Source organism: Dasypus novemcinctus, chromosome 2 (genome assembly GCF_030445035.2).
Source record: "Dasypus novemcinctus isolate mDasNov1 chromosome 2, mDasNov1.1.hap2, whole genome shotgun sequence".
Taxonomy (NCBI): Eukaryota; Metazoa; Chordata; class Mammalia; order Cingulata; family Dasypodidae; genus Dasypus; species Dasypus novemcinctus.
Window position 1 is genome coordinate 138,560,201 of NC_080674.1, and position 26,742 is coordinate 138,586,942.

General features: G+C 37.6%; 1 protein-coding gene across 4 annotated transcripts in view; it reads right to left on the reverse strand.

Moving 5' to 3' along the window:
* RAPGEF6 (Rap guanine nucleotide exchange factor 6) overlaps positions 1-26,742 on the reverse strand; it is a 273,773-nt gene that overhangs the window by 185,989 nt on the left and 61,042 nt on the right. For all 4 annotated transcript variants that reach the window (XM_058278054.2, XM_058278041.2, XM_058278050.2 and 1 more), the window contains exon 5: positions 18,628-18,697. In XM_058278054.2, coding sequence (XP_058134037.1) covers positions 18,628-18,697 — 70 coding nt within the window. The remainder of the gene's footprint in view (positions 1-18,627; positions 18,698-26,742) is intronic.

Sequence of the window (26,742 nt, forward strand, 5' to 3'; positions counted from 1 at the left end):
AGTGGTTTTTGTGTCTTTCATGCTGTTTTTACCACTGTAGGTGGTAAAAGGATTTTTTTAAATTTTATTAAGATTTTTTATTTCTCTCCCCTCCCTGTCCCCCACCCCCAGTTGTCTGCTCTCTGTGTCCACCCGCTGCATGCTCCCTGCATCCACTTGCATTCTTGTCAGTGGCACCGGGAATCTGTGTCTCTTTTTTGTTGCATCATCTTGCTGCGTCAGCTCTCCGTGTGTGCAGCGCCACTCCTGGGCAGGCTGCACTTTTTTTTTTCGTGTGGAGTGGTTCTCCTTGCACATGGGGCTCCCCTATGTGGGGGACACCCCTGAATGGCACGGCACTCCCTGTGCACATCAGCACTGCGTGTGGGCCAGCTCACCACACAGGTCAGGAGGCCCTGGGTTTGAACCCTGGACCTCCCATGTGGTAGGCGGATGCTCCATCCATTGAGCCAAATCCGTTTTCTGGTAACAGGATTTAAAGTCTGGAAGTGAGAGTCCTCCACCTTCACTTTTCCTTTCTAAGAGGTTTCTGGCTATTCGGGGCCCTTTAGCATTCCAAATAAATTTGATAATTGTGTTTTCATTTGTTTTAAAAAAGCTGGTAGAATTTTTTATTGGGATTGCACTGAATCTATATATCGATTCGGGTAGAAGTGACATCTTAATGATATTAATTCTTCCAATCCAGGAGCACAGAATGCTCTTCCAATTTAAATTTTTTTAGCAATGCATTGTAGTTTTCTAAATACAAGTGCTTTACATCCTTGGTTAAGTTTATTCCTAAATATTTGATTGTTTTAGTTGCTACTATAAATGGAATTTTTTTCCTGACTTCCTCCTCAGATTGTGCACTATTAGTGTGTACAGACACCACTGAATTTTGTGTATTGATCTTACATCCTGAGACTTTACTGAAATCATCTATTAGCTTTAGCAGCTTTGCTTTAGATTTTTTGATTCTTTCTAAGTATAGGATCATATCTTCTGTTATAAAGAACCTCTAGCACTAAAATGAACAACAGTGGTGACAGTGGGCATCCTTGTCTTGTCCCTGATCCCAATAGGGAAGATTTCAGTCTTTCAACATTGAATACAATATTAGCTGTGGGTTTTTCAAATGTGGCCCTTATCATGTTGAGAAACTTTCCTTCAGTTCCTATCTTTTGCAGTATTTTCATCAAGAAAAGATGCAGTATTTTGTCAAATGCCTTTTCTGCATCAATTGATAGGATTGTGTAATTTTTCTTCAATTTATTAATATGGTGTATTATGCTGATTGATTTTCTTGTATTAAACCACCCTTGCATGCCTGGTATAAAACCCAGTTGATCATGATGAATAATTCATTTAATGTGTTGTTGGATTCAATTATCTAGCATTTTCTTGAGGATTTTTGCATCTGTGTTCAGTAGGGAAACGGGTCTGTAATTTTCTTTTTTAGTATCTTTACCTGGCTTTGGTATTAGGTTAAATTGGCTTCACAAAAGGAGTTTGGGACTGTTACTTCCTTACTTCCTGTTAATTTTTTGGAAGAGCTTCAGTAAGATTGGTATTAAATCTTCTTTGAATGCTTGGTAGAACTCACCTGTGAAACCATCAGGTCCTGTGCTTTTCATTTTGGGGAGTTGTTTGATGATTTCATCTCTTTACTTGTGAGTGGTTTGTGAAATCTATTTCTTCTAAGGTCAGTATAGGTTGTTCATACGCTCCTAGGAATTGTTCCATTTCATCTACATTATCTAGTTTGTTGGTGTACAGTTACTCATAGTATCCTCTTAACGATCTCTCATATCTGTGGGGTCTGTAGTAATGTCCCCTTTTTCATTTTTTATTTGCATACTCTTTTCTCTATGTCTAGCTAAGGGTTTGTTGATTTTGTTAATCTTGAGGAACAACTTTTGGTTTTGTTAATTTGTTTTTTTTTGTTCTCAATTTCATTTACTTCTGCTTTGATCTTTGTTATTTCATTCTTTCTACTTGCTTCGGGCACAGTCTGTTTTTTTCTAGTTCCTCCAGGTGTACAGTTAAGTCGATTTTAGCACTTTTTCTTTAACATAAGCACTGAGGGCTATTAATTTCCCTCTCAGCACTGCCTTTGCAGAGTCCCATAGGTTTTGATACGTTGTGATCTAATTCTCATGTCTCAAGATATTTGCTGAATTCTCTTGCTTTAACCCACTAAGAGTTTGTTTAACCTCCATTTATGAATTTTCCCTTTTTCCGTCCATTATTGATTTCCAGCTTCCTTCCATTATGACCATAGAAAGTGTTTTGTATAATCTCAAACTTTTAAAATATCTTGAGTTTTATCTTGTGATCCAACATATGGTCTATCTTAGAGAAGGATTCGTAAGTGCTTGAAAAGAATGTATACCCTGCATTTTGGGGTGCAATACTCTACAGATGTCTGTTAGGTCTGGTTCATTTATTGTATTATTCAAGCTGTGTATTTATTCCCATGTTCTATCCAATACAGTAGTGTATTGAAGTCTCCAACAATTATTGTAGAGATTATTTATTCCTCCTTTTAGTTTTGCCAGTATATGCCTCATGTATCTTGGGGCACCCAGGTTAGGTCACTTTTATTAATATATAATAACCTTCTTCATCCCTTATAACAGCTGTTTTTTTGGTTACTATTTGCATGGACTATCTTTTTCCAAACTTTTCACTTTTAACCTGATTGTGTCCTTATGTTTGAGGTGAGTCTCTTGTAGACAGCATATAAATGGTTCATATTTTTTATCCATTCTCTCACTCTATGTCTTCTGATTGAGGAGTTCAAGCTATTAACATTCAATGCTATTACAGTTAAAGGCATTACTTCATCCATTCTGTCCTTTGGCTGTTGTCGTATGTTGCTGTTGTCTGTCTTTTTATTCTTTCATTTACCTTTCCTAATAATCTTCATTTCTACATTTTTCTGCAAAGTCTCTTGCCCTTGTTTTTTCCATTCAGGCTGCTGTACCCTCTTTAATATCTCTTGTAATTCTGGTCTTTTGGTAACATACTCTATCAGTTTTTGTCAAGACTCTGTGAACTCATCCTTTTTTTGGGAAAGAAAAATATAGTAATTTTTTAATGCAAAAAGGAACCAAATGTGTACTATTAAGCTAAATTTAATCAAATCGACTCAATGGATCAAAAAGCTTGAGATATTAAGCACATCTTGAGGTCATTATTGTCAAAATTAATTATTTTCAACTAGGTAAGAACTTAACCTAAAAAGCACTATTTGAACACAAATTCATTCTTTCAATTAGAAGACCTTATTTTATAAATGAAACACCAACAACAAACATTCAGAAGCATTTATTGTTATGTGGAAAGCAAAATAAATTTTTTTCTCTCCCTCTTTTTGCCATTTGTACTGACATTTAGAAACCCAGAATATTTAGATTGTTCTCAGATAATTAGTTGTGTCAATTTTGCGTGACTAATAAATTACTGATTGAATACTGTGTTTTGTATATGTTACTGAACTTCACTTCTATTTTCATGAGTTCGGAGACCCCATTCCAATTTCTCCATTCTCTCATCTGTTTTCCTTTTCCAGTTCAGACGTTCTGTCTTTGAAATCTCAAACTCTGTCTTCAACCAATTCAAATCTGCTCATAAGTGCCTCTAATGTATTTTTCTAATTTTTTTTTTATTTTTAAAGAAGGTTTAGATTAAATGTTACATTGATACTATAGGGGATTCCCATATACTCCAGTCCTTCCCCCCTCCCCAACTTTCCCTCACTGAAATCTTTCATTAGTGTGGTGTATTTGTTACAGTTGACGAACATATATTGAAGCACTGTTACTGTGGTCTATATTTTAAATTGTTTTACACACACTGCACTACAGAAGTTTATAGGTTTGACAAGATGTAAAAAGGCTTTTATCAGTCATTGCAATCTCATGGAGAATGATTCTATTGTCTCAAAAATGCACCATGTCTAGGGAGATGGAAGAAGAGATATGGTGTGGGGGCATTTTCAGGATTTGGGGTTGTCCTCGGTGGTGCTGCAGGGATGGATGCTGGACGTTGTGTGTCCTGCCGTGGCCCACTGGGTGGACTGGGGGGAAGAGTGTGGACTACAATGTGGACCACTGTCCATGTGGTACAGAGGTGCTCCAGAATGTACTCAGCAGGTGCAGTGAATGTGCTGTGATGATGGAAGAGGGTGGTGTATTTGGGAGGGGTGGGGTGTATTTGGGGATCTCTTATTTTTTTTAATGTAACATTAAAAGAAAATAAAGGAAAAAAAATGCACCATGTCTACTATGGAACTATTGTGACTAGTAATGGAAGAAGTTATAGCACTGATGTGGAGAAAGTGACCACACTAGTTGCTGAGAGCAGGGAGAGGGAAGAAGAGATGTGATGTGGGGGCATTTTCAGGACTTGGAGTTGTCCTAAATGATATTGCAGGGACAGATGCTGGACATTATATATCCGTAACCCACTGAATGTACTGGGGAGACTGTAAACTACAATGTAAACTATTATCCATGTAGTGCAACAGTGCTCCAAAATGTATTCACCAAATGCAATGAATGTGCCACAATGATGAGAGAGATTGTTGATGTGGGAGGAGTGGAGTGAGAGGGTGTGGGGGGTATATGGGAACCTCTTGTATTTTTTGAATGTAACATTTTTTGTTATCTATGTATCTTCAAAAAATACAATTTAAAAAATTGATGGTGGCGGGTGGGGAGTGGGGTAAATGGGGACCTCTTATGTTTTTTAATGTAATGTTTTGTGTGATCTATTACTTTAAAAAAAGATAATTAAAAAATAAAATAAAAATGCACCATGTTATACCTATTGTTCCCTCTACTCTCTTCAGAACCTCTGGCAACCACTGTCTTTATATTAATATTGCAAATTCTCCCATTACTAGAATAAGAAGTTTACTTTTGCCCATAGTTACATTCCCCCAATGTTTGCTTACTTCTCTATTTTGAGGATTTAGGGATGTTCATACCCACCCTGCTTCCGGTTGAGAGGAAGCTTAGATACCATGGGGCAGACAGATGGAATTGTCTTGCGGATAGTTACAAATACACTCTGCTTCTTGGGACAGATGTTGTCCATCATCATCCTTTTCTTAGTTGTCCTGGGTGAGTCTGATTAACAGGAGAGTAGATATTGGCTACTGCTCTGCTCAGATTCAGGGCTCAACAAGCTCAGGAAGAGCCAAAAGATTAAGACTCTGGGACATATATTTATGGCATAGTGCTAATTATATGTTCAAATAAATGGGGCAGAAGACCAATGTGTAGGAAAATTATAAATGAGTCTCACTGATATGCTGGGGGAGATTGGTTATCATATATTCCAAGGTAAGGCCCACTAATGGGGTGATGACTTCCTGGGTTGTCTTTCCTGCCTAGATACCTAGATGTGTCTACAGTCCTCAGGAGTACCCCTACTTGAGGAACCATTTACCATGGCACACAGTGAAATCTTCCCGAGATGTGCATAAGCAAAACCTCTGGAACAACCTCCTAACTCACTTTGAAATCTTAGAGACATCAAAACTCATTTGCATTCAATGTTTCCCTCTTTTGGTCTAGGTCTTTCTCCAATGCATTTAGTTGGTGTCAGGGAGATCAACCTTGGGAGTCATGTACCACTTTGGGGGGAAGGCAGTGAATTTAAATGCTGAGTTTAGCTTAGAAAGGGGCCACATTTGAGCAGCAAGGAGGGCCTAGGAGGTAACCTTTATACAAAATATATTACTAAGCCAAGTTTTAACTGCACAAGAACAAGGTTCAGAAGTATAAGCATCAATATCAAGGGCCTGGTGCATTGGTTTGTCCTTCTTAGCTAGACACTGTCCATGTACTCCAGAGATTCTCATCACTCTTTGGAGAGTCTTGATGGGTGGAGACTCACAGAATAACCACGAAGCAATGAATTCCTATCCAGGTGAGTTCTGCTACATTCCCTCTAACGTATTTTTAATCTCACCCATCATGTCTTTCATTCCATAAGCTCTGTTATTTTTCTTTGCAGGCCTTCAAATTGTTTTTTTTTATGCTCACCCAGTGCCATCTTCTATATCCTTTATCTCTTTAGTCATATTCTTTTTCAAGTCTTTGAATTGATTTAGAAGATTTGTGTGATTATCACTGACTGCCTTAAACCCTGTATCTCTTCAGGATATTTAGTTTATTCCTTTGGCTGGGCTATCTCTATTACCTAGTAGGGCTTGTAATTTTTGGCTAAAGTCTAGGCATATGAGTATGTTGCTGAATTTACTTTGATGGCCAATTTCACTTCCTATTTTTTCCCCCACAGGTTTTCTTTGATATTTGGTTCAACTTATACTCAGTTTTTAAAATTCCTCAGCTTAAGTTACTAAAATCGGGCCAGGGACTCATGAACAGGGCACAGATTTTCTGCTAGGAGTTCGGGTTAAGAGAGACCTAAAACAGTTTTCCCCGAGCAATTTCCAGACTGGCCAGAAGATGGTATTTGTTGGCGCACATTTCCATGGAGGTGTTTCTTTCAATCTCTACTTTTCTGTGTTTTGGTCTGGCCAGAGCCATTCAAAGCAGGCTCTCCTGGCAAATTGAGAAGGACCCTGACTCCCTGTTCCTTTTCCCTTTTAACAGCTGACTGGGAGGAAGACATCTATTTCCCCCCTCAGTTGGCTGCAGTAAGGCAGGGATTTTATCCTTGCTTAATTTCTTGGGGGTGGGGGGTGGGGTAGGAACCCTTCCCAGGTGCCACTAGGGTCTGGTAACTCATGTTTGTTATTTTGGGTTCTTCACCTCTCTGTCCCTTGCCTTCCTGGGAGTTGTACAGCACTGTCCTGGTCTGCAGCAGCCCCAAATCAGGACCCTCAGGCAGCTTTTCACCCTTTCTCCATTGTTTTAGTGAGAGAGCTGAACCCTGCCTGCCTACTCTAGAAGCCATCTTCCCCAACTTCCCAGTTAATTTTTATTTCATATACTTAAATCTTCTCCCTTTTATTAATCTTAGTGCTTTGTATATTTTAATCAACAGGTCTACTAGCTTTCTATTCTCCAACACATTAAGTTTTGCTTATTTTTATCAAGGTTTCCTTTCTGTGCTTTCTTTTAACTTACTCTATTGTTAACTTTTTATTTTATTTGAGCTTGGTGTATGTATTATTCAGGGATCTCTAGGAATACAGAACCCACAGCAGATATCTATAAATATTATAAGATTTTATATCAATAGAATTGTCTCACAACCATGCCCCAATTTCCATAGGGCAGGCTGCAAGCCAGAAACTCCAAAGAAGGTTCTCAGTGAGTTCCCCTGGAGATGCTTACTGTGTGAAGTACAGCTGTGAATTCTCTCTCTGAATCCTGAAATCACTTCTTTTAAGGCCTTCCACTGATTGTATGAGACATCTCTCATTGCTGAAGGCAATTTCCTCAGCTGACTGCAAATGTAATCAGCCAGAGAGGCAACCGACTCAATGATAACAAAAGTCCACGAAATGCCCTTGCATTACTATCATCCCAGTGCTTGCCTGACCAAAATGAGTACCATTACCTGGCCAAGTTGAAACATTAGCCTAACCACACCCCCTGTCAACTAGGCAGCCATAAACATCACCTTAAACCATATTTAATTGCTAAGTGAAAACAGTAACATTTTTTTCCTGCTGATTAATACTCAACTGTCCTGTGTGCAACGAGAAATATACTAAATCCCTCCAGAATTGGTTGTCCTTGGGTAATATTAATTCTTAAATTTGACATCCTTAACTATTTTGACATGAATCTAATATAACTTATGTCATATAAGGGAAAAGGATAGGGAAAAGAAACAAAGGTAATTGTTTTATGTACATATAGTCATACTTGTAACAAAACAAGAAAGAAATATTCACAACCACTACAGTCCTCCTTTCTGTAAGTGGTCACTTAGTCGAAGTTCATATTTATTATTCTCTTCTTTCAGCACACATTCTATGTTCCCTTTACCCTCTGCAAGCATTTCAGCTGGCCATGGTTCTCTGCCTGATCCAAACCTTCATTCCTGAAGATTCTGGGCCATTGGTAGTCCTGTGTGGATTGGGTTGTTGCAGTTTTCAATTGACTTTAGTCACAAGGCATGAAAGAATTAAGAGATACCCTAGGGAATCTCCTATATTTCAGGCAAACCCTTCTTTAGCTCCATTGTGTAGGTGCAGTTCTATTTCCCCTTGATAGGATGAATCACACCAGCCAGTACAGTAATTCCCTTCTTTCCTCCTGATTCAGAGGCATGAGGAGACGAAAGTGGCCAGGTGGCAATCTCAACTTCTTGTTCAATGGAATCGTTGTTGTGGTTCACTGATTGAAGCCTCCTTTTGGAACTAACACCTGTAGACCAGTAGAACTTAAGGTCACAGAGATAGGAAGCAAAAATCCTCCTAGTGGATCACTAGGGTACACTAGTGGTGCCACTCCTGTTTCACCCCTTGCTTCCTGGACCCATGCACCTTGGCTATGGGGAAACAGCGCCATAGCATAGATGCTTATTTAGAACATACACAGCCTCCTGGAGAACAATGCCCCAGTAAATAAGTCTTTAAAAGGCCATCCCACTGTTCAATAACTCTAGTTGCTTCAGGATGGGGAACATGATAAGACCAGTGAATTCCATGAACATGTGCCCATTCCGTCACATCATTTGCTGTTAAGCAGGCTCCTTGATCAGAAATAATGCTGTGTGGAATACCACAGAGGCAGATAAGACATTCGGTAAGTCCAGGGATGGTAGTTTTGGAAGCACTGTGTGCAGCAAAGGCAAACCCATATCTGGAGAACATGTCTATTCCAGTTAGAACAAACTGCTGCCCCTTCCATGATGGAAGTGGTCCAATGCAATTAACCAGCCACCAGATAGCAGGCTGATCACCTAGGAGAATGATGTCATATCAGGGGCTGAGTGTGGGTCTCTACTGTTGTCAGATTGGGCACTCAGCATTGACTGTAGCCAAGTCAGCCTTGGTGAGGGGAAGCCCATGTTGCTAGGCCTCCATAACCTCCATCCCTACAACCATATCCACCTTGTTAATGAGCTCATTGGACAATAACAGGAGTGGCTGGGGAAAGAAGCTTACTGTCATCTACAGAACAGGTTACCTTCTTCACTTGATTATCAAAATCCTCCTCTGCTGAAGTCACCCTCTGGTGAACATTCATATGGGACACAACTATTTTCATGTTTTTTTGCCCAGTCAGAAAGGTCTAACCACATACCTCTTCCCAGACCTCTTTGTCACCAAGTTTTCAATCATGTTCCAAGTTCCTGACCATCCAGCCAAATAATTGACAACAGTCTATGTGTACAAACACACCTCCAGCCATTTCTCCTTCCAAGCAAACTGAACCACCAGGCGCACTGTTCACAGTTCTGCTCAGTACCTCCACTGTCCTTGAGAGACATTCCAGAAAGAGGCTGCAGTGCTACTGCCTGTCTATTTTCAGGTCGTACCTGCATATCACGTAGAACCATCCGTAAAATAGGTCTGTTGTACTTCCTTGCTGATTGTAAGGAATTCCGCAAGAGCCCCTAACTGTGGGCTTGGAAAGAAGGTAATATGGCAGGAGTGGTGGCCATGGGCATATGGGTCATTTCCTACTGTAACTTATTTGTGCCTTCAGGACCTGCTCGAGCCCTATCTTGTATCTGCCACTTCCACTTTATAATGGAGTGCTGTTGTGTAAACCCAAATTTATGGTTTGGCAGGTCACACAATACCCAGCTCAGGTCTCATGGTAACCTGGTGGCCCATGGTTCAGCACTCAGTATGTACTAAGTCCCAGTAGCAGGCCAAAAGCTTTTTCCCAAGAGGAGAGTAGTTATCTGCAGAAGACAAAAGGTTTTGCTCAGAAATCCCAAGTGTCTGCATTGTGATTCTCCTATAGGGGCCTGCCAGAGGCTTCAGACAGCATCTCTATTTGCCACTGACACTTCCAGCACCACTGAATATGTTGTATATGACCCAAGTGGCAGTATAGCTTGCTCAGCAGCCTAGACGTGTTACAGAGCCTTCTCTTGTTCTAGTCTCTACTCAAAACTAGCAGCTTTTCTGGTCACTCAGTAAATGGGCCAGAGTAGCACACCAAAACAACCATTATGTTGTCTCCAAAATCCAGAGGCCTACTCAGAGTTGTGCCTTTTTATTGGTTGTAGAAGGGGCCAGATCCAACTGCTTATTCTTCACTTTAGAAGGGATATCTTGATATGCCCCATACCACTGGACACCTAGAAATTTCTCCGAGGTGGAAGGTCCCTGTATTATTAAAGGCCCCCGTATTCTTACTGAATTTATCACCCACTCAAATGCCTTACCAGTAAGTCTAGAGTAGTTGCTATTTCTTGTTCATTTTTGTCCAATCAGTATGATATTAATTTAATGGACCAGCGTGATGTCTTTTTGGAGGGAGAGACTGAACAAGGTCCCGGTGGTCATTAGGAAATAGGTTGGAGAGTTGATATACCCCTGAATTAGGACGGAAAAGGTATACTATGGCCTTGCCAGCTGAAATGAATCTTTCTGATGGTTCTTACTAACAGCAATTGACAAAAAAACCATTTGCCAGTTCAAAAGCTACATACCAGGTACCAGGGGATGTGCTGATTTGCTCAAGCAATGATACCACATCTCAAACGAGCTGTGATTTGAGTCACACCTGGTTAAGTTTATGATAATCCATTGCCATCCTCCAAGATTCATCTTTTCCTGCACAGGCCAAACAAGAGTGCTGGAATCATCATTCCTACATCCTTCAAACCTTGATGGTGGCACTGATCTCTGCAATCCCTTCAGGAATCTGCTATTGCTTTTGATTTACTATTTTGCTAGGTAGGGGCAGTTCTCTTGGCTTCCACTTGGTCTTTTCTGCCATAATAGCTCTCATTCCATAAGTCAGGGAACCAATGTGGGGAATTTTTCCAGTTGGCAAGTATGTCTATTCCAATTATCCATTCTGGAACTGGGAAAATAACCACAGAATGAGTCCAGGGATCCACTAGACACACTGTGAGACAGACCTAAGTTAAAACTCCATTGATCATCTGACCTCCAAAATCCCCTACTCTGACTGGTAGACTAAAGTGATGTTTTGGGTATCCTGGAACTAATGACACTTCTGAGCCAGGGTCTAATAATACTGAAATGTTTGATCATTTCCTTTTCCCCAATGTATTATTACTCTGGTAAAAAGCTCTAAGTCTCTTTGGGGAAGGCTGGGAAGAAGAGCAGCAGTATAAATTTCAGGCAAGGTAAAAGGGTCCTTGCCCATGAGGATGCTGCCTTCCCCTCATTCAAGGGGCTCTGAGTCTGAAACTCTCAAGTCTGGAAATTGAATAAGGGACCGTGACTATTTCTTTAATTCAAGTTAGCCTTCTGTTCGCTTGACTTAGAACTCTTCTGCTTATACAGATAAAGTAGGAATTTAGTAGACAGCCCATCTATTTCACTTCTAGATGCCCCATATACTACTACCCAACACCACAGGTCTATGTGACTCAGACTAATTTGACTGCTGCTTTGAGTCTGCCTTTCACTGTGGTAGCCACACACCCCCTTGTCTTCAGTGATTAACTGATGATAGCTGACTTTTACGAGACCAAAATCTGTCATCCTCATAATATTTAAGGATCCTAGTTCCATTACAGCAGTTCCTACAATAATATCCGGACGACAGAGAAGAGCAACCACAGAGCTTTTCAGGGAAATGGAGTTGGTCTCACAAATTTATTCCCCACAATTCTGGTGAAAGGTGTGCCCTCTGGACATTCCTGGGATGGGTGGGCAGGTCTTATATGGTAAATCCATTCTAACATACCAATATCGCTAAGCTTTTGGATCTCTTCATCTACAGTACACCAAGGCAATTCTGGCATCTCGACCTCAGGCAGTGTTAGCCATCTTTTGGTCCATGTTTAATCCAGCCAATCAAACAAAGAGTTGGATCCTTTTCTAACCCCTTGAGCTACAACACTGAATTCACAATCTCTGCTTAGTGGGTCCTGTAGCAGTTTGGCATTACGAATTCCAAAAATAGTTCCTGGATTATGTTTGTAAACTGGTCTGTCAGAGGTATCACTTTTATTTGATTAAATTATGATTAGGACTTTGATTGGGCCATGTTATTAGGGCATTGAGTTGCGACCCTTTGGTGGATGGGGACTCACAGAGAAAACAACATGGCAGAAGAGTTAGTGGGAGTTTTGAGCTGGAGCCCAGGAAGTGAACACACAGGAGAAGAACATAGGGATAGAGATGGCTCCTTAAACATGGCAGGAGCCCCAGAGAGACAGAGCCAGCCACCTGATAGTCTACAGCTGGCCTCGTGGAGAGAGGCAAAGCCTAGATAGCCTCAGTCTATAGCTGACCTTGTGGAGAAAACAGAGGAGCTGAGCCCAGAGAGAAACGAACCCCAGGGAAGAGAGGAACCAGGGAAGCCTGAACACCAGCAGACATCTTGCTCCAACACATGGCAAAAGACTTTGGTGAAGGAACTAACTTACGCTTTATGACCTGGTAACTGGAAGCTTCTATCCCAAATAAATATCCTTTATAAAAATCAACCAATTTCTGATATTTTGCATCAGCACCCCTTTGGCTGACTAATACAGGCCCTTACCAATAAATTCAGCCTGATCCAACTTTATATTCCTTGCATCATTATCCCATATCCTTAATATCCATTTTCAAACATATTTCCCTGATTTCTGTCTATATAAATTGGAAAAGGCATGCAGTTCTTTTGGAGTATAGCATACTTTCTCATGGGTCATACTTTGTACCTCACCTTTGGGAGCTAGTTATGACTTTGGTTATAGGTCTGGTGATGTAAGGAGAAGCAATAGAAGTGATTTGCATGCTAATCACCTGATGCCATTCCATTGCAGTTTCATCTGGTGAGAAAGGATTTATCTCTTCAGGTACAGGGCTGGATATCAGAGGTCTTTGAGCAGGTGGTCCTCTCCTCAGGGCAGAGAAGAGGTTGGGACTATTTGGCTCAGGCTGGAGGTTGGGTGGTATAGGCTTGACTTTGAGTTTCCTCAAGGCAGGGAGGAGGTCCGATGGCTATCTCCTCAGGGCCAGACCATTACAGGTTTATCTGGCAAAGTCTCCACAGGATATAGGGTTTCAATGCACTCACTGCCATCATCACCACTCCCAAGTCTATCCCAATCCATAGCATTCTACTCCTTTCCAATCCATGCCTAGACTTTCAACACAGATACCCCACGAGGCTGAGATTTTAGTTTCCTTTGTAACTCTGCTACTTGCCAATGAGATGGTGAGTTTGGTTTTCAGAAATGTCAAATGTGCAGCTACATGAAACAAGATTTTCTTTCAGGGCACATACAAAAACTTTCACATCATGCCTGTGGTGCTTACATTGCAAATTTGCAGCCTTCAGTTCATCCCTTTCTTTTGTAACTAACTGTATCCAATGTTTTTAGGAACAGCCAGCCAATATCACTGTACCTTTTAACTCCACCAACCTGTTAAGGTGTTAAAAACACTCTCACCTAGAGTCTCGCATGGAAGTAGTCATATCCACTGGTGATATTTTGCATATCCTTATTGCCAACACATGCCATGGACTGTCAGTGGCCTCTTAATTATTGGAAACAGAGTCATTTGTGACTTTGAATCTAATCAGAGTAGAGAGCCTACTGCAAAATATACCAGAACCAATTCAGAATTCCATTTTTAAGATTCTATTTCACAAGAACCACTACCGGTACCAAGGTGAACCAAAAGGAGGTATCTGTAAATAGTATGAGATTTTATAAAATTGTCTCATGCAACCGTGGGGGTGCACAAATTCTGTATGGCAAGCTCCAAGACAGGAACCCTAATGAAGATCCTCCTTGAGTTCCCCAGGAGATGCTGGCTTTATGAAGGAGAGATGGGAATTCTCTCTTTGAACACTGAAATCATTCTCCTTTTAAGGCCTTTAACTGATTAGATGAGCCATCACTCATTGTTAATGGCAATCTCCTCAGGTGATAGTAGATGCAATCAGTCTTATATACAAGCAATTAAGTGATAATTAATGTCCATGCAATGCCTTTGTATTACAATTAGCCTAGGGCTTGCTTGACCATACTAGGCTCTATTACCTGGCCAAGTTGACACATTAGCCTAACCATCACAGGCTTACTATACCTCCCCCACTCCCTTTCTTTTCATTTGTCTAGTACACATTGTTTTTAGCATTCCCAAATCATTTCACTATAGGAATTTCTCTTATAAACAGTACGTAATTGGACCTTATTTTCTGAGCCCAACTGAATTTTTAAAAAGTGAATGAAGCACATCTCATTTATTGATAAAATTTTTGGTTTCAACTCCATGATAGTTTATAATTATGCATATTATACAATGTTATTTTTCTATGAGCTCTGTATCTTTCCTTTTCAATTAAAAACATTTATTCTGAACTTATGAAAACACATTTTTCTTCTACTAGTTATCTTTGTACTTAAGCCTTTTAAAATATCCTTAGTGCCCAAGTGCACAATTCAATGGTTTTTATACTGACCTTTTAAAAAACATTTATCCCTGTCCCCTGTCCCCCCATTGTTTTGGGTATGCTGTCTGCTTTCTTTGTCCATTCAATGTGTGTTCTTCTGTGTTTGCTTATTTTCTCTTAAGGTGGCACTGGGAACCAAACCTGGGACCTTCCAGATTGAGAGAGGCACTCAATCTCTTGCATCACCTCAGCTCCCTGGTCTGCTGAGTCTCTTATGGTCTCTCCTCTGTGTCTCTTTTTGTTGCTTCATCTTGCTGCACCAGCTCTCCGTGTGGGCTAGCACTCTGCACAGGCCAGCTCTCTGCACGGACCAACCTGCCTTCACCAGGAGGCCCTGGGAATTGAACCCTGGACCTCCTATATGGTAGATGGGAGCCCAATCACTTGAGCCACATCTGCTTCCCTCAATGGGTTTTAGAATATTCACAAACTTGTGAAACTATCACCACTCTGAATTACAGAACATTTCCACCACCCTATAAAGAAACCCTATAAGCAGTTACTCCCTGACCCCTACCCTCTCAAGACCCTGGCAACCACTAATACACTCTGCCTCTTTGAATGTGTCTGTTCTTGACTTTTCATATAAATGGAATCACACAGTACGTGTCTTTTACGTATGGCTTTCACTTTGCAAAATGTTTTCCAGGTTTGTCTATGTTGCAACATAGGAATACTTCTTTCTGTTTTATGGCTAAAAAGTATTTCATTGTATGGATATATTACATTGTTTGTGTGTGTGTTTGTCTTGATATACAACTTTTGTTTACCCTTTCATCAGCTGATGGACATTTGGGTTGTTTTCACTTTTTGGCTATTATGAATCATGCTTTTGAGAACATTAGTTTTCAAGATTTTGTGTGGATATCTGTTTTCAATTCTCTTGAATTGAATGTCACTGCTGTGTCATATGGTAGTTCTATGTTAATCTTTTGAAAGACCTGCCACACTGTTTACTAAAGCTGCTTCATCATTTTCCATTCCCATCAGCAATGTGTGGGTTCTAATTTCTCCACACCCTTGCCAACACTTGTTATGATCCATATGTTTTCTTATTTAAACTTTTACCATCTGTTGGGAAAGACAGTCTTCCTTGGCTCTCTTGTGTGCCTATACACTTTGTAGGGTTTGCCAAGAATGCAAGGCACTGACTGCTCAACTGGTCCATTTCCAAGAGTTGTGTTTGTAAGGAGCAACGTTAAGGGATGACAACATTTCTCTCCAGGAAAAAAAAAAGGCAGGTTTGCTCACTAGAAAAGCAATGGAATCCCCAAACTCAGTGTTTCTTATCTGCAATGCAAACCCACTACATGTGTGGCATCCAACTGGGCCATACAGCACTGCCCCTTGTAGGTGGGGAGGACTTAAATCTATACAAGTATTATAATGCTTATGTTGTTTACTAAACTATGAAAATAAAGTTCTCTGTTTCTGACCCAAGAGTCTCATGCTTTCTGCCATAATCCATGAAATAACATATTAATTTATTTCTTGTTAAGAGAATAAAATAAAAAAAGACTTGATATTTTCTAGTTTAGCAATGCTTATTGAATTTTATTCCCACCTATATTATTGGCCAACAATAATCAATAAACTTATTCTTTTCTCCTCTCACTTTTCTTTTCCCTCCTTTTTAGTTGAATGATTTCTACCTGTTGCAACACGTAAATATTCTTCCCTGCCTAATCCTTACTTTTGTTTTAGTCATAGCAATACATGTATATATTTTAAATGGTCAACTTCACTGCTTCTGATGTTTTCCCAGCTATTGCTCAAATAAATCTATCCTCTAATAGATTTGATAATCTTTCAGGTTGAAAACTGTCTTTCTATAACCTGATACCTGAAAGTTCACACTTTTTAACTGAGTTTTAAAAAAATGCTACTCTATTATTGTCTTGCTTTGGATGCCTCGACTGGGTCAGCACGCCATCCCAAGATGGCCCCTCGTCTGTCTGCTCATTGTTTTTGCTTGTTGCATCCATCCATTGCATCGGCTCTTCTTCTATAAGAGGCACCAGGAACCAAACCCCAGGACCTCCCATGTGGGAGGTGGGTGCCCAACTGACTGAGCCACATCCACACCTCTCAGTGGGTTTTTAAAAAATCTAAATTACTTTGTCTCTTATGTAATGTTTGCCTGAAAGTCTTGAGGATTTTTTCTTTATCTTCGAAATCTAATCATTTTATTAAAAAATGTCTCAGAGATAATCATTCTAGGCTAATTTTTCTCTTATCCTGTGGGTCTTTTCAATGCATATAACTAGGTGCTTTTCAATTGCTAGAGAATTTTCTTTGAATACAGTTTTAAATATCAGTTCTTTTTCACTTGTTTTTCTACTTATTGGATTCAACATGAATGTATTCCTTCATTGACTGTCTTCCATTTCTGTTATTTTCTCTGACCACCACCCCCCCTCCTTTTTTGACCTGTGAAATGTCAGAGACTTTATTTTTTAAAAGATACTTAGATTACATAAATGTTACATAAAAAATGTAGGTGATTCCCTTATGCCTTCCCTCCCTCCCCTCCCACACTTTCCCACATTACATCCTTCATTTGTGTGGTACATTTGTTAAAATTGATGGACACATATAGGAGCACTGCCAGTGTGTATTATAGTTTATATTATAGTTTAAACTCTCTCCCACAAGATTTTGTAAGTTATGACAAGATATATAATGACCTGTGCCTGTCACTGCAATGTTCTCTGACCTTTTTACTTCATCTCTGTCTCATTTTCATTGTTTTCTTCCTTTTCTTCAGTGCACCTTGTTATATTTTCATTTGTGCCTATTCTCCCTTAGTACCTTTAAATTGTTTCTAAGATAATTTTTTTTTCCTTTTCCTTCCTTGTATTTTCTAAGAATAAAGTCAGGAAATTCAATATCTAATCCAGTTCCATATTAAAATTTTCATCAACTATGACAAATCATTTATAGCTGTCCCTCCACCAATCAAAATTTAATAAAGGATCAACCACTGAATTTATCCTCCTTTTTCTCACTTTATCTCTAGTAGTCCTTTAGACTTTTGTTTGTTTCTTGACAGAAATATTCTTGGAATGTTTAAAGAGTGTAATGTAAAACAATACATAGTCCATGCCTTGAACAGACTTGAATTCAATTAATATTCACTGAGTACTTACTAGTCGGCACCACTCTGCAATACTATGGGAAAAACAAACTGAATAAGACAATCTGCCATTTAGGAATGTAAAATCCAGCTGTATACATGAAATTTTCCATGGTACTATATATAGATGATCCAGTTTGGGGAAGAAAAACCAGAAGGTATCTGAAGATGTTAATTTGACTACAGCACCATGAAATGGAAAAATTCTTAAGTTTTGGGGCTTGACATTAAAGTGCTTCATTATGAATTCAAGCGTATTTTCTCAATATTTTAAATCAAATCAGCTGACATGATGATCTATATGAAACACCAATAGAACAGTGAGTGTATTCAGTATAAATTATTTTCTAGTAGTTCATTTCAGAACAAGGTGAAAGTGAGTTGTGTTCTTCAGTGTTTTCAATGTTAAAAAAAAAATTTTTTTTTTCTAAAATTCTAGTAACTACCTAGCTTTCTTAAGAGAGGGTAAAGAATTAATCCCTAAATATACCTTTAGAAGAAAACTTATATTAAATATTTAAAAAGTGAAAATATTAAGATCTAGACCACTTCTTATTTATAAGGATCCAATTTGTATCTATTTTTTGCTACCTCTTTACCTTCTTGTCATAGTATAGGATGATTACAGACTATTAGTCAAAATGAATGGGAAATGAAAAAACACTTGAAAAATCATGGTCCCTTTTCAAAGACTTTAATTTTCTGATGAAGTGGTAGTAAAATACATTGCCAAATTTGGAAAGTTATGTATAATTGTGTCATATTTCAAATTCTTTCAAGAAATCAGAGAAATTTTGAAAGAGGAAAACACATTTCATTGTGGCATATGGTTTGGATATTACTTAAAACCTCTAAAAGATCCAAATAACAGAACCTCCTTGAGTGTTGAAAACCTACCACATTTAAATTTATAATTTGAAGCATATTAAAAAAACACAACAATTCAGCATTCTTTAAAGTTCTTACCACAATCATTTCTGAAGGCTCTAATACAAGACAATCACATCCTCTTTTTCCTCCAAACTGCTTACCAAAACTATAAAAACAGAAAAACAATTTCTTTAGCAAAGATTATAAATAAAATACAATGTATTCAGGAAAAAAACTCAACAAAAAACACCCGAGTTGTTAACCAAGAAAGTCTCATCCAGTCACTTATATTAATAAAATAATGTTTACTAAAAAAAGTCCTAATACAGTTCTGTGTAAAACTTTAAAATTTTTGGTCTTTAACAGGCCCTAAAATTGTTTATAATCTACTTCAAATTTGGACATTTGTCAAAATATACTGAATTAAAGGAAAAACACACTATATAGAGTGGCACCACAATTATCCAATGTTCTATGTAATTGAATTATAGTCTTTTGGGAGTAATTAGATGACAGATATAAAAAATTTGAAAAAATATTCACATTCAAGTATATACAGAAAATATATAAAGAAAGGTAACTTATTAAAAAAAATAGTGGTGGAACCACTGGCTAGCTCTTTTGGAAAGAGCTAAAGCTGGGTCAGTACTAAAAGAAAACGTGAGCATTCATATGTTCTTTCTCTGAGAAAAAGACATTCAAACAAACAAAAAAAGAGCAATCATAAAATTGATAAAATTTCACTTAAAAAAATAAACTAAGTTTGAAATTATTTCAAAATAAAAGTTTAAGAAAAATATCAACTGAATAAAAAAACAAAAAAATTTTAAGAGAAACAGAAGGTTACCATACTTATGCCGAGTACACTTCAAAACAATAATAAAGCAAACCTAAAATATTATAATCAATAAGAATTTAATAATGGCCAATTACAAAATAAATATATAAATAATATTATTTTGAAAATCACCAAATTGTTAAAGAAACACTGATAATGCAAGCATAATATAAAATATGAAAAATAATACAGAAATCATAAATAAAGAAAATTACGCAATTTTATCGGTGGAGAAGAAATAGGGCCTGAATAAAGAAATCGATAAAGCATGCACCGTTAGGGGGAGGTTCAGAATTATAAAAGAGTCAAATTTTCACAAAGTAAAAGGGCAGAATACATGTATTAGTTCATAACAATTAGTAATCAAAATCCAAATGAAGTAACATTTTTGAACATGAAAACCATTTCTATTTTTCTTAAGTAGACCTGTATTTTTTATTTGTATTCTCTAAAGAAACACATCACCTAACAAAAATAATTAACAGCAAATTTTGAAAAACTGGCTCCCATTCAAGATCAATTAATTTGGACTGGGTTTACAATTCCACCTTGAAAAAACTCCAACATAACCCCCACAATACCCCATTTCACAACCTGCATGCAATTTCTTGGAAGCAATTTAGGAAGGCGGGAGTCTAAAACAGCATGGCAATTTCACAGAGTTGAAGGGACAGAGTTTGGGGCTAAGGGTAATGGGGGAAAACATGTTCACAGAATGTACAGAACAGAGTATCCAAAGAGAAAGCAGCACGCAGAGGAAGAAAGGGAGGGAAAAAAGAGGAAAGAAGAGGCAGAAAGCACGTACAAGGCTCTGCAGATCTTCAGAAAGGTCCCCTTGAGTTTTTTGGATGGTACTGATAAGGTTGAATACATGATAGCAAACCAATCTTAACTCTGGAAAAGAACCAATGGAAAGCAGTAAGGCTAAGAATTTCATGACCTCACATAAGGATGGGATTAGTTCCTAGACCACATAATACAGGGGATAATTGGAAAAGTCCTCAGAAATGTATTTCTCCTTAGTAATATGATAAATTAATCCTCCACTGAAGAAAGTCCTAGACTTTTTCAAACAAATATAAAAGACAAGACTCAAAATGATTGAATGGATTCCAGTTAGCTAAACTGCATGTCAGAAGAAAGTTCAATACCACCAAAAGAAATACAACACAAGCCGTAATCCAACATCATAAAATTGACAATGTTTGACATACATGTTAAAAAAAAAAGGCAAATTAAACAGGAATATATGATCTATAACCAAGAAAAAAATCTATCAATACAAACAGATCCAGGACTGTCAGAGTGATGTAATCAACAGACAAAAGACATTAAAACATGATCTATATGTTTTTTAAAAATGTACAGATAAGTATAAAGAAAAAAGCAACCTTCTGTTGCATTACATTTTATATTAACAATACCTAATAGGATATTCAATTGCATCACACATGCAGACATATAATGCTGGTTTTACTTAGGCTAGTTACTAGTGTTAAAATTGGCGAGTAGCTTCAGGCAGTGTCAACTTGATCTACTTATTACAAAGTTTCCTCTTAATTTTTCATGTATTAGTTTTCATATCTATTTCTGATTAGAGCCTAGCTATAAAGTGTTATTAGGAGTACTGAAATAGCCAGTTTATAAAATTCTAGGATTTCCACTGAATTTATTACTTGGAATACTGATGTAAAGAAAAACTTCGTCTCACCCATTATTAACTACAGTTTATACACAAAGGCAGATTAAGTGCTTCTACTGCAGATAACAGGATTGTATATGCGTAAATCCTAGAAATTCTACAAAAAAGCTACCAGATATAAGTGAATTTAGCAAGAATGCAAATATAAGCTCAATATCCAAAACTCAAGTTTTATTGTACATTAGTAATAATCAGAAAATTAAAAATATTTAAATTCCATTAAAAACATTAAATACAGAATGCTTAAGAGATACATTTATAAAATGTGTACAATACTCCATACCCTGAATAGCACAAAACATTGCTGAGAAAAGGTAAAGACCTAAACAACAAGAAAAAAGAGATATACCCTGTTCATGGATCCAAGACTCAAGACTAAGATGGCATTACTCTTCAAACTGTACTCCATATTCAATACAATCACAAGAAAAATTCCAGAAAGCCAACTTACAGAAATCAACATAATAATTCTAAAATTTACATGTAAATGTAATGAACCTAAAATTGCTAGAACAATTTTGAAACACAAGAACAAAGTTGGAGTAGTTTTCTATCAGATTTTAAGACATACTATCCAAAGCTACTGCACTCAGAATGTCATCAGGAAAAGGATCAACTTATAGATCAATGGAACAGGATAAAGAGAACAAGAAGAGATTCATACAAACACATTCAACTGATATTTGAGAAAGGTGCCAAGGTATTTTCACAGGGAAAAGATCATCTTTTTACAAAAGGTACTGGAAAAATAAGATATCCATACAGAAAAAACAACAAAACTGAACTCTGATCATAATTAATACCGCAGACAAAAATTAACTAGAAATGGGTCAGAGATAAAAATAAAACTATGAAAATTCTCCATGCAATAGGATTTTTATGCATGCCGTGTATCAGGGTTAGGAAGTTCTGCTCTACATGTCTAGTTTGTTCAAAGATTCTTTTCGTACATGGATTTTGTCAAAATTCAGTGTGTTTACTGAAAGAATAGTGGTATATTTGGATTCCTTATTTTATTTATACAGTATATTGTATTAACTGATTTACAGATGTTAAACCAATCTTGCATATCTGTGATAATTCCAAATTGGTCATAGTGCTTAATACTTTCTTTTAAAAAAGTTTGAGATATATTCACATACCATACAATCTATTCAAAGTATACAATTGATGGCTTTTAGTATAATTACAATGTTGTACATTCAAAGCCACAAATTTATAGAACAATTTCATTACTCCAAAAAGAAAACCTCCATACCCCTTAGTAGTCACCTCTCAATCCCTTTATCCTTCCCCAATCATACATAACCACTAATCTAAATCTATCTTCATAAATTGATTTATATTTACAATTTATATGAATGGAATCATACAATATATAGTACTTTGTATCTAGTTTTTCACTTAAAATAATTTTGCCTGATATTAACATATTACTTAATATATGTAACATTTGTTCAGACTAACCTAAATCCATCTTCAATACTGATTTATATTTATGTTTTATATACCTGGAATTGTACAATATGTAGTACCTTGTATCCAGTTTCTTTCACTTAGCATAATTTTTGCCTGATACATATTACTTTTAATATTAACATATGTAACATTTGTTCAGTTTCAAAGAAAAAGTCATATGTAATATTGCCTATATTAGTATTGCAAATGAGGTTTTATTATGCTATACAGTCCCATGTTATATTTTTTAGCTTTCCTTCTAGTAAAATACATTACCTTAACCTTTCCCTTTCAACACTGTCATACCCATATAATAGCAATGCTAGTTACAAACACTGTGATGTGCTTTCATCTTTTCTATTCACATCCAAACATTAACACACAATCATTTTACCAATTCTGCACAGATTAACCCTCAGCTTTACAATCTCTACCCTCATTGTATTTTCTGGAGATCCACATTCTAGTTATTAATTCCAAGAGTTTACACTATATATTAATATTTACTTCATAATAGGACAATTACATAGTATTTGTCCTTTTGTATCTGGTTTGATTCACTCAACATAATATCCTCCAGGTTTATCCATGTTGTTATATACTTTATGACTTCATTTCTTCTGACAGCTGCAAAATATTCCATCATGGGTATACAGCGCAATTTGTTATCCATTCATCAGTTAATGGACACCTGGGTTGTTTCCATCTTTTCACAATCATGAATAACACTGCTATGAACACCAGTGTGCAGACATCTGTTCTTACCACAGCTCTCAGTTCTTCTGGGTATATCCCCAGCAGTGTCTTGCTGGGTCTCAGGACAAATCTATATTCAACTTCTTTAGGAACTGCCAGTCCACCATTCTACATTCCCATCAATAGTGAATAAGTGTTCCTATCTCTCCACACCCTCTCAGGGAGTTGAAGGATAACACAAAGTGCAACAATATTTGTGTCACAGGAGTTCCAGAAGGAGAAGGGAAAAAGGGGGAAAAAGGAATATTTGAGGAAATAATGACTGCGAATTTCCTAATTCTCGTGAATGAAATGAACATGTCCAGGAAGCACAGTGTACCCCAAACAAAATAATCTGAATAGACCTACTTGAAGGCACATACTACTCAGAATGTCAAATGCCAAAGATAAAGGGAAAATTCTGTGAGTAACTAAGGAGAAGCAAACCATCAGGTATAAGAACACCCAGTAAACTTAGTGTGGATTTCTCATCAGAATCCAGGGAGGGGAGAAGACAGTGGCATGATATAATTAAGATACTGAAAAAGAGAAACTGCCAATTGAGAATTCTTTATTTGGCAATATTGTCCTTCAAATATGAAAATGATTTTAAAAAATATTCACAAATAATAGTCTCCAACTCATACTGCAGAGATGTCTATTTCTCCATCCAGTTTTGCCAAAGTTTGCCTCATATATTTGGGGAAACTCTGGTTAGGTGAATAGATATTTATAACTTATTTTCTCCTGGTGAAATGTCTCTTTTATTATAATATGATGTCATTCTGTATCTCCTAAGTTTTATGCATTTAAATTCTATTTTGTCTGACATTAGTATAGCTACCCCTGCTCTTCTTTGGTTACTATTTGCCAAGAGTATCTTTTTGCAACCTTTCACTTTCAGCTGGTTTGTATCTCTGGGTCTAAGATGAGTCTCTTGTAGGCAGCATATGGATAGCTCATGGTTCTTAAACTGTCAGTCTGTATCTTTTGATTGGGGAGTTCAATCCATTAACATTCAAAGATAGTACTGTAAATGCAATATTTAGTTCCATCATTTTATTCTTTGTTTTTCATGTCATATCTTATTTTTGTATGTCTTTTTACTCTTTTGGTTATCCTTTCTAATATTCTTGCCTTTCTACATTCTCCTCCAAGCGTCTCTCTCCTGTCTTTGTCTTTCTGGCTGTAATGCTCCCTTTAACATTTACTGTAAAGGCAGATTCTTTTTATGATCTTAGTTTCTGTTTATTTCTTAATATTTTAAACTCACTTTCACATTTGAAGGACAATATTGCCAGATAAAGAATTCTCAGCTGTTAATTTTTCTCTTTCAGTATCCTAATTATATCATACCACAGAGCCTTCTCTCCTACCTGGTTTCTAATAAAAAATCCACACTAAGTCTTACTGGGTGTCCTTGTATGTGATGATTTGCTTCTCCCTTGCTACTCTCAGAATTTTCTCTTTGGCATTTGACATTCTGAGTAGTATGTGCCTTCAAGTAGGTCTATTCAGATTATTTTGTTTGGGGTCCACTGAGCTTCCTGGACATGTACGTTCACTTCATTCACAAGAGTTAGGAAATCTGCCATTATTATTTCCTCAAATATTCTTTTCTCCTCCTCCCCCTTTTCTCCTTCTGTAACTCCCATGACACAAATATTGTGTACTTCGGGTTATCATTCAACTCTCTGAGCCTCATGATTTTTCCCCATTCTTTTCTCTCTCTTCTTCTTTCTTAAATTTCAGCTCTTCTGTCTTTGGTATCACTTATTCTTTCTTCTATCATTTTGAGTCTGCTGTTATATGCCTCTAAAGTGTTTTTTATCTTACCTACCATGTTTTTCTTTCCCATTAGCTCTGTTACTTTTCTACTCAGGTTTTCAAATTCTTTGTGCTTGCTCAGTGTTTTCTTAATGTCCTTTATCTCTTCAGCCATATTGTCTTTCAACTCATTAATTTGGTTTTGGAAATTTCCATGAATCTTGTTGATTAGTTGTCTCAAATCCTGTGTCTCATCTGGGGCTTTGGTATATTCCTTTGTTTGGGTCATTTCTTCCATGTTCTTGGTATGGCTTGTAATTTCTTGCTCATGTCTAGGCATATGATTAGGATGTAGAGTTTATGCTGATGTTCAATTCCTTTCTCTTTTGTAGGAATTTAGAAGTGGAAGGCTGTGTTAATGCTGTTCTTTGATTCTTGTTTCAGCCTGTTCTAGATCTTTAGGACTGTCCCTGTTATTTTACCAAATATGGGCCCTGGATCCAGTAATGGGTTGCAGACCTGCTTCCAAGGGCCTTGGGGAGGGAGTTTGCAAATGCTGGAAAAAGCTTCCCTTATTTACTTAACTTTCCTCAGATGTACTCCCTTGGTTTGCCAGCAGGTGGTGCTCTTTGGCTGGACTGAAGTATGTGTGGACCACAACAATGTGATAGAAGATTCTGCCTGGAGGCTAAAAGTCTCCCAATTCAAAGTTTCTCAGAGGCTGTTCTCCAATCTTTGCTGGCAGCCGCTGCTCCCTTTTCCCCTAGGTAGTAAATAATTCTACTCCCCTTTGCATCTTCAACAGCCAGTCCTGGTCAGTAGGGAGGGTGAGTGAAACAGTAGAATCTTTTAAGTCCTGTGCCTGCTCCCAGGGCAAAGTATGGCATAGCCCCACTCACCTGAAAGTGCTGTGGAATGCAGCAGGCCAGATCTGTGGACCAAAAGATGAATCAGCCTTAGGCTACGTTCCTCTCTCTCCCCTTTTCTGGGGAGGTGGATTCCTGTAGCCCCTTTGTCTGTAGCCATGGCCCGAGGTCGGAGAGTTAAAATCTTTCTGGTCCTAGGCTGGGGGAAGAGTGCCTATGGCTGAAAGTGGCAAGAGAGAAGCAATCCATCACATAGAAGGGATAACCAGTAAGACTTATCATGGATTTCTCTTCAGAAATTATGGAGGCGAGAAGACAGTCATTTGATACAATCAAGATACTGAGAGAGAAAAACTACCTAGATTCTTTATATCCAGCAAAATTGTCCTTCAAATATGAAGGTGAGTATAAAATATACACAAACAAACAGGAACAAGAGAGTTTGTGAAGAAGAACCCACCTTTGCAGGAAATATTAAAGGTTGCCTTAGGCCCTGAAGGGAAAAGACAGCAGAGAAAGGCTTAGCGTATAGAAGAAAGACAGCAGAAAGGATAACTAAACGAGTAAAAAAGATGAAAATAGGATATGAAATATGAAAACCAAAAAAAAAAAAAGGTGGATGAGATGAATTAATAATAATATTTTTTAATGTGAATCTTTTAAACTCCCCAATCAAAAGATATAGGCTGGAAAATCAGCAAGATGGCAACAGAGTAAGGAGCTCCTGGAGTCAGTCCATGCTATAGGGCAGTTAATAATCACCCAGAGCTATCTAAAGCACCTGTTTGGGGGTTCCAGGAGACCAGAAGAGCATCCTGCAACATCCTTGAAGGAAAGGAAGGAGA